Raw genomic sequence first — 15,118 nt, forward strand, 5'->3', positions numbered from 1 at the left:
TGTATTGCTGTAACACACCTGGTGCACACCTGTATTACTGTAACACACCTGGTACACACCTGTATTACTGTAACACACCTGATACACTCCTGTATTACTGTAACATACCTGGTGCACACCTGTATTACTGTAACATACCTGGTGCACACCTGTATTACTGTAACACACCTGGTACACACCTGTATTACTGTAACATACCTGGTGCACACCTGTATTACTGTAACACACCTGGTACACACCTGTATTACTGTAACACACCTGTTATATACCTGTATTACTGTAACACACCTGGTATATATCTGTATTACTGTAACACACCTGGTATATACCTGTATTACTGTAACACACCTGGTATATACCTGTATTACTGTAACACACCTGGTGCACACCTGTGTTACTGTAACACACCTGGTACACACCTGTATTACTGTAACACACCAGGTACACACCTGTATTACTCTAACACACCTGGTACACACCTGTGTTACTGTAACACACCTAGAATATACCTGTATTACTGTAACACACCTCACCTGGTATACACCTGTATTACTGTAACACACCTCGTACACACCTGCATTTCTGTAACACACCTGGTATATACCTGTATTACTGTAACACACCTCACCTGGTACACACCTGTATTACTGTAACACACCTCGTACACACCTGTATTTCTGTAACACACCTGGTATATACCTGTATTAATGTAACACACCTCACCTGGTACACACCTGTATTACTGTAACACACCTCGTACACACCTGTATTTCTGTAACACACCTGGTATACACCAGTATTACTGTAACACACCTGGTACACACCTGTATTACTGTAACACACCTCGTACACACCTGTGTTACTGTAAAACACCTGGTATATATCTGTATTACTGTAACACACCTGGTGCACACCTGTATTACTGTAACACACCTGGTACACACCTGTATTACTGTAACATACCTGGTGCACACCTGTAATATTGTAGCACACCTGTATTACTGTAACACACCTGGTACACACCTGTATTGCTGTAACACACCTGGTGCACACCTGTATTACTGTAACACACCTGGTACACACCTGTATTACTGTAACACACCTGATACACTCCTGTATTACTGTAACATACCTGGTGCACACCTGTATTACTGTAACATACCTGGTGCACACCTGTATTACTGTAACACACCTGGTACACACCTGTATTACTGTAACATACCTGGTGCACACCTGTATTACTGTAACACACCTGGTACACACCTGTATTACTGTAACACACCTGTTATATACCTGTATTAGTGTAACACACCTGGTATATATCTGTATTACTGTAACACACCTGGTATATACCTGTATTACTGTAACACACCTGGTATATACCTGTATTACTGTAACACACCTGGTGCACACCTGTGTTACTGTAACACACCTGGTACACACCTGTATTACTGTAACACACCAGGTACACACCTGTATTACTCTAACACACCTGGTACACACCTGTGTTACTGTAACACACCTAGAATATACCTGTATTACTGTAACACACCTCACCTGGTATACACCTGTATTACTGTAACACACCTCGTACACACCTGCATTTCTGTAACACACCTGGTATATACCTGTATTACTGTAACACACCTCACCTGGTACACACCTGTATTACTGTAACACACCTCGTACACACCTGTATTTCTGTAACACACCTGGTATATACCTGTATTAATGTAACACACCTCACCTGGTACACACCTGTATTACTGTAACACACCTCGTACACACCTGTATTTCTGTAACACACCTGGTATACACCAGTATTACTGTAACACACCTGGTACACACCTGTATTACTGTAACACACCTGGTACACACCTGTGTTACTGTAAAACACCTGGTATATATCTGTATTACTGTAACACACCTGGTGCACACCTGTATTACTGTAACACACCTGGTACACACCTGTATTACTGTAACACACCTGGTATATACCTGTATTACTGTAACATACCTGGTGCACACCTGTATTACTGTAACACACCTGGTACACACCTGTATTACTGTAACACACCTGGTATATACCTGTGTTACTGTAACACACCTGGTATATACCTTTATTACTGTAACACACCTCACCTGGTACACACCTGTATTACTGTAACACACCTCACCTGGTATACACCTGTATTACTGTAACACACCTCGTACACACCTGCATTTCTGTAACACACCTGGTATATACCTGTATTACTGTAACACACCTCACCTGGTACACACCTGTATTACTGTAACACACCTCGTATACACCTGTATTTCTGTAACACACCTGGTATATACCTGTATTAATGTAACACACCTCACCTGGTACACACCTGTATTACTGTAACACACCTGGTACACACCTGTATTTCTGTAACACACCTGGTACACACCTGTGTTAATGTAACACACCTCACCTGGTATACACCTGTATTACTGTAACACACCTGGTGCACACCTGTATTAGTAATAGTGATGTAAACAAATTTGTGCAATCTTATTTCAGCTCATGAAAAATGGGACCAATACTTTTCATGTTGCGTTTCTATTTTTGTTCAGTATAATTTCATCCGTGCGAAAACATTGGTTGCTCGTCAGGCTGGCTAAGATCTTCTCACTTAGATGGTCAACTGAAGCCACAAACTCTACAGCTGGAAGCAAACACTCAATTTTCATCTGATTTCATGTTGACATTTAATTGGATATTTTTATTTATTTATTTAACCTTTATTTTACCAGGAAACACCCATTGTGGTTAAAAAACTATTTTTGCGAGACCGACCTGGCAAGAAGGCAAAACAGGGAAATAGTAGAGTGTAAATCTAATTTGACAGAAAAATACTAAATACACACAAAATACTAAATAAACACAAAAGACAAAGTGTCACAAGTTACAGATACAAGTGAAGATTAGAAACAACTGGTCCCGTGTGGCTCAGTTGGTAGAGCATGGTGTTTGCAACGCCAGGGTTGTGGGTTTGATTCCCACGGGGGGCCAATACGGGGGAAAAAAAATGTATGAAATGTATGCATTCACTACTGTGAGTCACTCTGGATAAGAGTGTCTGCTAAAATGACTAAAATGTAAACTGCAGCTAATCACAAACGATGTTGTCGATCAGAGTCTTAAAAACAGACACTAACTTTAAACTCTTTTGAAGCATGTTCCAGCATGAAGGGGCATTATGGGAAAAAGATTGTTTCCCCCATCTCAGTTCTAAGCCTTGAGGAAAAGAAAAAGGACAGCAGCGACTCTGAACCAAGACTGTATTGAGTGACTGATCTGGTCAGTAAGGAACAGAGATACAAAGGGAGTTGTCCCATCAATGCTTTGTACACAAACAAGTGTACCAGTGCTTTAGCCTCCTGGTGGAGAGAGAGGTCCACTGCACCATAACATACAGGTCACAGTGATGGGTGAGTGATCGAGCGTTTGGTGATGAATCTTAAAGCACCGTGATATTGCTATCCGTGATAATATTGTTGCATGATTTCACCTGGATCAGAAAAGTTGATGTCTCGTCTGTGCACAGCATGCTCTGTACAGGGGCGAGATTTTAAAAGGGAAACCTTGTTTCCGAGGTCAGACAGGAAGACGGCATAGTTTATATAAACCATTCCTGTTGGAAATGAAATGTTAGGCTAGAAGCAGGAGGAAGTCATGTTAATACAGGCCTTGTTGCTTCTAACATTGGGAGCAGAGATAGAATGTTGCATGTGTGTTTGTCCCTTAGCCCAGGGCTTTGGAATACAAGGTGGAATCCTTGACCCAGGGCTTTGGGATACAAGGTGGAATCCTTAACCCAGGGCTTTGGAATACAAGGTGGAATCCTTAGCCCAGGGCTTTGGAATACAAGGTGGAATCCTTAGCCCAGGGCTTTGGAATACAAGGTGGAATCCTTATCCCAGGGCTTTGGAATACAAGGTGGAATCCTTAGCCCAGGGCTTTGGAATACAAGGTGGAATCCTTAGCCCAGGGCTTTGGAATACAAGGTGGAATCCTTAGCCCAGGGCTTTGCAATACAATGTGGAATCCTTAGCCCAGGGCTTTGGAATACAAGGTGGAATCCTTAACCCAGGGCTTTGGGATACAAGGTGGAATCCTTAACCCAGGGCTTTGGGATACAAGGTGGAATCCTTAGCCCAGGATTAACAAATGCTTGTGTGAACACAGGACCAGTCTTAGCCTGGGGATAAGCTAGGCCTGTTGCTAGGCCCACGTAAGCCGCACAAGACCAAGTGTAGCGAGCAAATGGTAAGTGTAAAGGGTTAGGGTTGAACCCTAACCTTAAAGCCTTAAAACCAAACATTAAACCCTAACCTTAAAGCCTTAAAACCAAACATTAAACCCTAACCTTAAAGCCTTAAACCCAAACATTAATCCTAACCTTAAAGCCTTAAACCCGAACATTAATCCTAACCTTAAAGCCTTTAACCCAAACATTAATCCTAACCTTAAAGCCTTTAACCCGAACCTTAATCCTAACCTTAAAGCCTTTAACCCGAACCTTAATTCCATTTTAGCTCCTGTGTTGTTCTCTTTTTGTATTAATGATTTGGGAAATGGGATGCAACCAGCAAAGTTACATCTAGAGTATATGCAGATGCTCCAGTCATATATTCATGTATGCAGATGATACAGTTATATATTCATATATGCAGATGATACAGTTATATATTCATGTGCTCCTTCTCTGGTTCAGACTAGAGGTCGACCGATTATGATTTTTCAACGCTGATACCGATACTGATTATTGGAGGGTCAAAAAAGCCGATACCGATTAATCGGCCAATTTTTTATTTATTTTTATTTGTAATAATGACAATTACAACAATACTGAATGAACACTTATTTTAACTTAATATAATACATCAATAAAATCAATTTAGCCTCAAATAAATAATGAAACATGTTCAATTTGGTTTAAATAGTGCAAAAACAAAGTGTTGGAGAAGAAAGTAAAAGTGCAACATGTGCCATGTAAAAAAGCTAATGTTTAAGTTCCTTGCTCAGAACATGAAAACATATGAAAGCTGGTGGTTCCTTTTAACATGAGTCTTCAATATTCCCAGGTAAGAAGTTTTAGGTTGTACTTATTATAGAAATTATAGGACTATTTCTCTCTATACGATTTGCATTTCATATACCTTTGACTATTGGATGTTCTTATAGGCACTTTAGTATTGCCAGTGTAACAGTATAGCTTCCGTCCCTTTCCTCGCTCCTACCTGGGCTCGAACCAGGAACACGTCGACAACAGCCACCCTCGAAGCAGCGTTACCCATGCAGAGCAAGGGGAACAACCACTCCCGAGTCTCAGAGCGAGTGACGTTTGAAACGCTTTTAGCGCGCACCCGGCTAACTAGCTAGCCATTTCACATCAGTTACACCAGCCTAATCTTGGGAGTTGACAGGCTTGAAGTCATAAACAGCGCAATGCATTGCGAAGGGCTGCTGGCAAACGCATGAAAGTGCTGTTTGAATGAACGCTTACGAGCCTGCTGCTGCCTACCATCGCTCAGTCAGACTGCTCTATCAAATCAAAGACTTAATTATAACATAATGACACACAGAAACACGAGCCTTAGGTCATTAATATGGTCGAATCCAGAAACGATCATCTCAAAAACAAAACGTTTATTCTTTCAGTGAAATACGGAACTGTTCCGTATTTTATCTAACGGGTGGCATCCCTAAGTCTAAATATTGCTGTTACATTGCACAACCTTCAATGTTATGTCAAAATTACGTAAAACTCTGGCAAATTAGTTCGCAACGAGCCAGGCGGCCCAAACTGTTGCATATACCCTGACTCTGCGTGCAATGAATGCAAAATGACACAATTTCACCTGGTTAATATTGCCTGCTAACCTGGATTTCTTTTAGCTAAATATGCAGGTTTAAAAATACATACTTCTGTGTATTGATTTTAAGAAAGGCATTGATGTTTATGGTTAGGTACAGTCGTGCAACGATTGTGCTTTTTTCGCAAATGCGCTTTTGTTAAATCATCCCCCGTTTGGTGAAGTCGGCTGTCTTTGTTAGGAAGAAATAGTCTTTACAGTTCGCAACGAGCCAGGCGGCCCAAACTGCTGCATATACCTTGACTCTGTTTGCAAGAGAAGTGACACATTTTCCCTAGTTAAAAGAAATTCATGTTAGCAGGCAATATTAACTAAATATGCAGGTTTAAAAATATATACTTGTGTATTGATTTTAAGAAAGGCATTGATGTTTATGGTTGGAGCAACGTGTACCTAAGCGATTATATGCAATGCAGGACAGGCTAGATAAACTAGTAATATCATCAACCATGTGTAGTTAACTAGTGATTATGATTGATTGGTTGTTTTTTATAAGATAAGTTTAATGCTAGCTAGCAACTTACCTTTGCTTCTTACTGCATTCGCGTAACAGGCAGGCTCCTCGTGGAGTGCAATGTAAAGCAGGTGGTTAGAGCGTTGGACTTGTTAACCGTAAGGTTGCAAGATTGAATCCCCGAGCTGACAAGGTAAAAATCTGTCGTTCTGCCCCTGAACAAGGCAGTTAACCCACTGTTCCCCGGTAGGCCGTCATTGAAAATAAGAATGTGTTCTTAACTGACTTGCCTAGTTAAATAAAGGTTAAAAAAAAATCAGCCAAATCGGCATCCAAAAATACCAATTTCCATTTGTTATGAAAACCTGAAATCGGCCCTAATTAATCGGCCATTCCGATTAATTGGTCGACCTCTAGTTCAGACTGTTGAAGAGCTCCAGACTGCTTTTCAGTCACTGCAGGCCTCCCTTTATGGCCTCAAACTTGTCTTGAATGTACAAAAAACTAAATTCATTACCTATTTCCAGAGCTAGAACTCTGCCAGAGAAGGTTAGCATTGTCACATCTGGTGGCTTATCCATTGAAAAAGTGTCATCCTACAAATACGTAGGTATTTGGTTGGATGACAAGTTGTCCTTTAAAGTTCATATGGATGATCTTGTGAGGAAGCTATAATTGAAATTGGGTTTTTATTTTCGTAATAAGGCTTGCTTCCCGCTTATGGCTAGAAAGAAGCTTGTTCAGCCCACTTTTCTCTCTGTAATTGATGATGGTGACTTGTTGTATATGCATGCAGCCTCCTCTGTCTTACAGAGACTGGACTCTGTTTATCATGCAGCCTCCTCTGTCTACCAGAGACTGGACTCTGTTTATCAGGCATCCTTGAGCTTTATTACAAATGCAGAGTCACTCAACCACTATTGCACATTGTACCAAATGGTAGGTTGGACGTCACTTTATATGCGCAGAAAGATACATTTATATGTGTTCATCTACAAAGGCCTTTTGGGTAAACTCCTTCTTTGTAGTCTGGTCTCCTTCACCAGCAGCAGTTACCATACCTGGTCTGCTAGGTGGTTGCTATGTTACCATACCCGGTCTGTTAGGTGGTTGCTATGTTACCATACCCGGTCTGCTAGGTGGTTGCTATGTTACCATACCCGGTCTGTTAGGTGGTTGCTATGTTACCATACCTGGTCTGCTAGGTGGTTGCTATGTTACCATACCCGGTCTGCTATGTGGTTGCTATGTTACCATACCCGGTCTGCTAGGTGGTTGCTATGTTACCATACCCGGTCTGCTAGGTGGTTGCTATGTTACCATACCCGGTCTGCTAGGTGGTTGCTATGTTACCATACCCGGTCTGCTAGGTGGTTGCTATGTTACCATACCCGGTCTGCTAGGTGGTTGCTATGTTACCATACCCGGTCTGCTAGGTGGTTGCTATGTTACCATACCCGGTCTGCTAGGTGGTTGCTATGTTACCATACCCGGTCTGCTAGGTGGTTGCTATGTTACCATAACCGGTCTGTTAGGTGGTTGCTACTTAAAGTCCCCAGGACGTTCACAGTATTAGGGAAGACTGCCTTCTCTTCTTGTGCACCAGAGGCATGGAATAGTCTACAATCCATGCTTCATCCAGTTATGTTAATGCCTCTGAATGAATGTAAAATATTGATGGGAGACTCTGTTACAGAGGAGTGTAAATGCTTTTTTAGGCTGGATCATGTTGTATTGTATTGTTGTATGTTTTAATGATGTAATGTATTGAGTGTTGCTGCCTTCTTAACCAGGTCTCCCTTGAAAAAGAAACTCTGGGTCTCAATTTTCCTGGTTAAATAAACCTTAAATCCTAACCTTAAACCCTAACCTTAAAGCCCTAAACCCTAACCTTAAAACACTAAACCCTAACCTTAAAGCCCTAAACCCTAACCTTAAAGCCCTAAACCCTAACCTTAAAGCCCTAAACCCTAACCCTAAAGCCCTTAACCTTAAAGCCTAACCTTAAAGCCTAACCCTAAACCCTAACCTTAAAACCCTAAAACCTAACCTTAAACCCTAACCTTAAAACCCTAAACCCTAACCTTACCCTAACCATAAAACCCTAAACCCTAACCTTAAAGCCCTAAACCCTAACCTTAAAGCCCTAAACCCTAACCTTAAAGCCCTAAACCCTAACCTTAAAGCCCTAAACCCTAACCCTAAAGCCCTAAACCCTAACCTTAGAACACTAAACCCTAACCTTAAAGCCTCAAACCCTAACTTCAAACCCTAACCTCAACCTCAAACCCTAACCTCAAACCCTAACCTCAAACCCTAACCTCAAACCCTAATCTCAAACCCTAACCTCAAACCCTAATCTCAAACCCTAACCTCAAACCCTAATCTCAAACCCTAACCTCAACCCTAACCTCAAACACTAACCTCAAACACTAATCTCAAACCCTAACCTCAAACCCTAATCTCAAACCCTAACCTCAAACCCTAACCTCAAACCCTAACCTCAAACCCTAACCTCAAACCCTAACCTCAAACCCTAACCTCAAACCCTAACCTCAAACCCTAACCTCATACCCTAACCTCAAACCCTAACCTCAAACCCCAATCTCAAACCCTAACCTCAAACCCTAATCTCAAACCCTAACCTAAAATCTTTAACCCTAACCTCACACCTTAACCTCAAACCTTAACCTCAAACCCTAACCTCAAACCCTAACCTCAAACCCTAAACTCAAACCCTAACCTCAACCTCAAACCCTAACCGCAAACCCTAATCTCAAAACCCTAACCTCAAACCCTAACCTCAAAACCTAATCTCAAAACCCTAATCTCAAACCCTAACCTCAAACACTAATCTCAAACCCTAACCTCAAACCCTAACCTCAAACCCTAATCTCAAACCCTAACCTCAAACCCTAACCTCAAACCCCAATCTCAAACCCTAACCTCAAACCCTAACCTCAAACCCTAACCTCAAACCTCAAACCCTAACCTCAAACCCTAATCTCAAACCCTAACCTCAAACCCTAAACTCAAACCCTAATCTCAAACCCTAACCTCAAACCCTAACCTCAAACCCTAATCTCAAACCCTAACCTCAAACCTTAACCTCAAACCCTAACCTCAAACCCTAATCTCAAACCCTAACCTCAAACCCTAATCTCAAACCCTAACCTCAAACCTCAAACCCTAACCTCAAACCCTAACCTCAAACCCTAACCTCAAACCCTAATCTCAAACCCTAACCTCAAACCTCAAACCCTAATCTCAAACCCTAACCTCAAACCCTAATCTCAAACCCTAACCTCAAACCCTAACCTCAAACCCCAATCTCAAACCCTAACCTCAAACCCTAACCTCAAACCCTAACCTCAAACCTCAAACCCTAATCTCAAACTATAAGCTCAAACCCTAAACTCAAACCCTAAACTCAAACCCTAATCTCAAACCCTAACCTCAAACCCTAATCTCAAACCCTAAACTCAAACCCTAATCTCAAACCCTAACCTCAAACCTCAAACCCTAATCTCAAACCCTAACCTCAAACCCTAATCTCAAACCCTAACCTAAAACCTCAAACCCTAACCTCAAACCCTAACCTCAAACCCTAACCTCAAACCCTAATCTCAAACCCTAACCTCAAACCTCAAACCCTAACCTCAAACCCTAACCTCAAACCTAACCTCAAACCCTAATCTCAAACCCTAACCTCAAACCCTAATCTCAAACCCTAACCTCAAAACCCTAATCTCAAACCCTAACCTTAAACCCTAATCTCAAACCCTAATCTCAAACCCTAACCTCAAAACCTAACCTCAAACCCTAATCTCAAACCCTGACCTCAAACCCTAATCTCAAACCCTAAACTCAAACCCTAACCTCAAACCCTAAACTCAAGCCCTAATCTCAAACCCTAACCTCAAGTCCTAATCTCAAACCCTAACCTCAAGCCCTAACCTCAAACCCTAACCTCAAACCCTAATTGCAAACCCTAACCTCAAGTCCTAATCTCAAACCCTAACCTCAAGCCCTAATCTCAAACCCTAACCTCAAGCCCTAATCTCAAACCCTAACCTCAAACCCTAATCTCAAACCCTAATCTCAAACCCTAACCTCAAGCCCTATTCTCAAACCCTAACCTCAAGCCCTAATCTCAAACCCCAACCTCAAACCCTAACCTCAAACCCTAATATCAAACCCTAATCTCAACCCTAACCTCAAACCCTAATCTCAAACCCTAACCTCAAACCTCAAACTCTAATCTCAAACCCTAACCTCAAACCTCAAACCCTAACCTCAAACCCTAACCTCAAACCCTAACCTCAAACCCTAACCTCAAACCCCTAATTGCAAACCCTAACCTCAAGTCCTAATCTCAAACCCTAACCTCAAGCCCTAATCTCAAACCCTAACCTCAAGCCCTAATCTCAAACCCTAACCTCAAAGCCCTAATCTCAAACCCTAACCTCAAGCCCTAATCTCAAACCCCTAACCTCAAGCCCTAATCTCAACCCCAAACTCAAACCCTAACCTCAAACCCTAATATCAAACCCTAATCTCAAACCCTAACCTCAAACCCTAACCCTCAAACCCTAACCTCAAACCCTAATCTCAAACCCTAAACTCAAACCCTAATCTCAAACCCTAATCTCAAACCCTAACCTCAAACCTCAAACCCTAATCTCAAACCCTAACCTCAAACCTCAAACCCTAACCTCAAACCCTAACCCCAAACCCTAACCTCAAACCCTAACCTCAAACCCTAACCTCAAACCCTAATCTCAAACCCTAAACTCAATCTAATCTCAAACCCTAATCTCAAACCCTAACCTCAAACCTCAAACCCTAACCTCAAACCCTAACCTCAAACCTCAAACCCTAACCTCAAACCCTAACCTCAAACCTCAAAACCTAACCTCAAACCCTAACCTCAAACCTAACCTCAAGCCATAAGCTCAAACCCTAACCTCAAGCCCTAATCTCAAACCCTAAGCTCAAGCCCTAACGTCAAATCCTAACTGCAAACCCTAATCTCAAACCCTAATCTCAAAACCCTAATCGCAAACCCTAACCTCAAACCCTAACCTCAAACCCTAATCTCAAACCCTAACCTCAAACCTCAAACCCTAACCTCAAACACTAAACTCAAACCCTAATTGCAAACCCTACTCTCAAACCCTAATCTCAAACCCTAACCTCAAACCCTAATCTCAAACCCTAAACTCAAACCCTAATCTCAAAACCCTAACCTCAAACCTCAAAACCCTAATCTCAAACCCTAATCTCAAACCCTAACCTCAAACCCTAAATTGCAAACCCTAACCTCAAGTCCTAATCTCCAAACCTAACCTCAAAGCCCTATCTCAAACCTAACCTCAAAGCTCAAACCCTAACCTCAAGCCCTAATCTCAAACCCTAACCTCAAGCCCTATTCTCAAACCCTAACCTCAAGCCCTAATCTCAAACCCCAACCTCAAACCCTAACCTCAAACCCTAATATCAAACCCTAATCTCAAACCCTAACCTCAAACCCTAACCTCAAACCCTAATCTCAAACCCTAAACTCAAACCCTAATCTCAAACCCTAATCTCAAACCCTAACCTCAAACCTCAAACTCTAATCTCAAACCCTAACCTCAAACCTCAAACCCTAATCTCAAACTATAATCTCAAACCCTAAAACTCAAACCCTAATCTCAAAACCCTAATCTCAAACCCTAACCTCAAACCCTAATCTCAAACCCTAAACTCAAACCCTAATCTCAAACCCTAACCTCAAACCTCAAACCCTAATCTCAAACCCTAACCTCAACCCTAATCTCAACCCTAAACCTAAAACCTCAAACCCTACCTCAAACCCTAACCTCAAACCCTAATCTCAAACCCTAACCTCAAACCTCAAACCCTAATCTCAAACCCTAACCTCAAACCTCAACCCTAACCTCAAACCCTAACCTCAAACCCTAACCTCAAACCCTAAACTCAAACCCTAACCTCAAACCCTAATCTCAAACCCTAATCTCAAACCCTAACCTCAAACCTCAATCTCAAACCCTAACCTCAAACCCTAATCTCAAACCCTAACCTCAAACCCTAATCTCAAACCCTAATCTCAAACCCTAACCTTAAACCCTAATCTCAAACCCTAATCTCAAACCCTAACCTCAAAACCTAACCTCAAACCCTAATCTCAAAACCTGACCTCAAACCCTAATCTCAAACCCTAAACTCAAACCCTAACCTCAAACCCTAAACTCAAGCCCTAATCTCAAACCCTAACCTCAAGTCCTAATCTCAAACCCTAACCTCAAGCCCTAACCTCAAACCCTAACCTCAAACCCTAATCTCAAACCCTAACCTCAAACCCTAATTGCAAACCCTAACCTCAAGTCCTAATCTCAAACCCTAACCTCAAGACCTAATCTCAAACCCTAAACTCAAGCCCTAATCTCAAACCCTAACCTCAAGCCCTAATCTCAAACCCTAACCTCAAGCCCTATTCTCAAACCCTAACCTCAAGCCCTAATCTCAAACCCCAACCTCAAACCCTAACCTCAAACCCTAATATCAAACCCTAATCTCAAACCCTAACCTCAAACCCTAACCTCAAACCCTAACCTCAAACCCTAATCTCAAACCCTAAACTCAAACCCTAATCTCAAACCCTAATCTCAAACCCTAACCTCAAACCTCAAACTCTAATCTCAAACCCTAACCTCAAACCTCAAACCCTAACCTCAAACCCTAACCTCAAACCCTAACCTCAAACCCTAACCTCAAACCCTAATTGCAAACCCTAACCTCAAGTCCTAATCTCAAACCCTAACCTCAAGCCCTAATCTCAAACCCTAACCTCAAGCCCTAATCTCAAACCCTAACCTCAAGCCCTAATCTCAAACCCTAACCTCAAGCCCTAATCTCAAACCCCAAACTCAAACCCTAACCTCAAACCCTAATATCAACCCTAATCTCAAACCCTAACCTCAAACCCTAACCTCAAACCCTAACCTCAAACCCTAATCTCAAACCCTAAACTCAAACCCTAATCTCAAACCCTAATCTCAAACCCTAACCTCAAACCTCAAACCCTAATCTCAAACCCTAACCTCAACCTCAAAACCCTAACCTCAAACCCTAACCCCAAACCCTAACCTCAAACCCTAACCTCAAACCCTAACCTCAAACCCAAATCTCAAACCCTAAACTCAATCTAATCTCAAACCCTAATCTCAAACCCTAACCTCAAACCTCAAACCCTAACCTCAAACCCTAACCTCAAACCCTAACCTCAAACCCCAAACCCTAACCTCAAACCCTAACCTCAAACCTCAAACCCTAACCTCAAACCCTAACCTCAAACCTAACCTCAAGCCATAATCTCAAACCCTAACCTCAAGCCCTAATCTCAAACCCTAAGCTCAAGCCCTAACCGTCAAATCCTAACTGCAAACCCTAATCTCAAACCCTAATCTCAAACCCTAATCGCAAACCCTAACCTCAAACCCTAACCTCAGACCCTAATCTCAAACCCTAACCTCAAACCTCAAACAATAACCTCAAACCCTAACCTCAAACCCTAATTGCAAACCCTACTCTCAAACCCTAATCTCAAACCCTAACCTCAAACCCTAATCTCAAACCCTAAACTCAAACCCTAATCTCAAACCCTAATCTCAAACCTCAAACCCTAATCTCAAACCCTAATCTCAAACACTAACCTCAAACCCTAATTGCAAACCCTAACCTCAAGTCCTAATCTCAAACCCTAACCTCAAGCCCTAACCTCAAACCCTAACCTCAAGCCCTAATCTCAACCCTAACCTCAAGCCCTAATCTCAAACCCTAACCTCAAGCCCTATTCTCAAACCCTAACCTCAAGCCCTAATCTCAAACCCCAACCTCAAACCCTAACCTCAAACCCTAATATCAAACCCTATTCTCAAACCCTAACCTCAAACCCTATCCTCAAACCCTAACCTCAAACCCTAATCTCAAACCCTAAACTCAAACCCTAATCTCAAACCCTAATCTCAAACCCTAATCTCAAACCCTAACCTCAAACCTCAAACCCTAATCTCAAACTATAATCTCAAACCCTAAACTCAAACCCTAATCTCAAACCCTAATCTCAAACCCTAACCTCAAACCCTAATCTCAAACCCTAAACTCAAACCCTAATCTCAAACCCTAACCTCAAACCTCAAACCCTAATCTCAAACCCTAACCTCAAACCTAATCTCAAACCCTAACCTAAAACCTCAAACCCTAACCTCAACCCTAACCTCAAACCCTAATCTCAAACCCTAACCTCAAACCCTAATCTCAACCCTAACCTCAAACCTCAAACCCTAACCTCAAACCCTAACCTCAAACCCTAACCTCAAACCCTAATCTCAAACCCTAACCTCAAACCCTAATCTCAAACCCTAACCTCAAACCCTAACCTCAAACCCAATCTCAAACCCTAACCTCAAACCCTAATCTCAAACCCTAACCTCAAACCCTAATCTCAAACCCTAATCTCAAACCCTAACCTTAAACCCTAATCTCAAACCCTAATCTCAAACCCTAACCTCAAAACCTAACCTCAAACCCTAATCTCAAACCCTGACCTCAAACCCTAATCTCAAACCCTAAACTCAAACCCTAACCTCAAACCCTAACTCAAGCCCTAATCTCAAACCCTAACCTCAAGTCCTAATCTCAAACCCTAACCTCAAGCCCTAACCTCAAACCCTAACCTCAAACCCTAAT

The 15,118-nt window shown here is 42.0% G+C and overlaps 1 protein-coding gene across 1 annotated transcript in view; it reads left to right on the top strand.

Moving 5' to 3' along the window:
- Positions 1–3,458: 3,458 nt before the first annotated feature.
- The window catches only part of LOC115147291 (runt-related transcription factor 2-like), a 33,408-nt gene continuing 21,748 nt past the window's right edge, over positions 3,459–15,118 (top strand). Inside the window, exon 1 of the mRNA XM_029689459.1 lies at positions 3,459–3,462. Coding sequence (XP_029545319.1) covers positions 3,459–3,462 — 4 coding nt within the window. The remainder of the gene's footprint in view (positions 3,463–15,118) is intronic.

This window comes from Salmo trutta, chromosome 1 (assembly GCF_901001165.1).
Source record: "Salmo trutta chromosome 1, fSalTru1.1, whole genome shotgun sequence".
NCBI lineage: Eukaryota > Metazoa > Chordata > Actinopteri > Salmoniformes > Salmonidae > Salmo > Salmo trutta.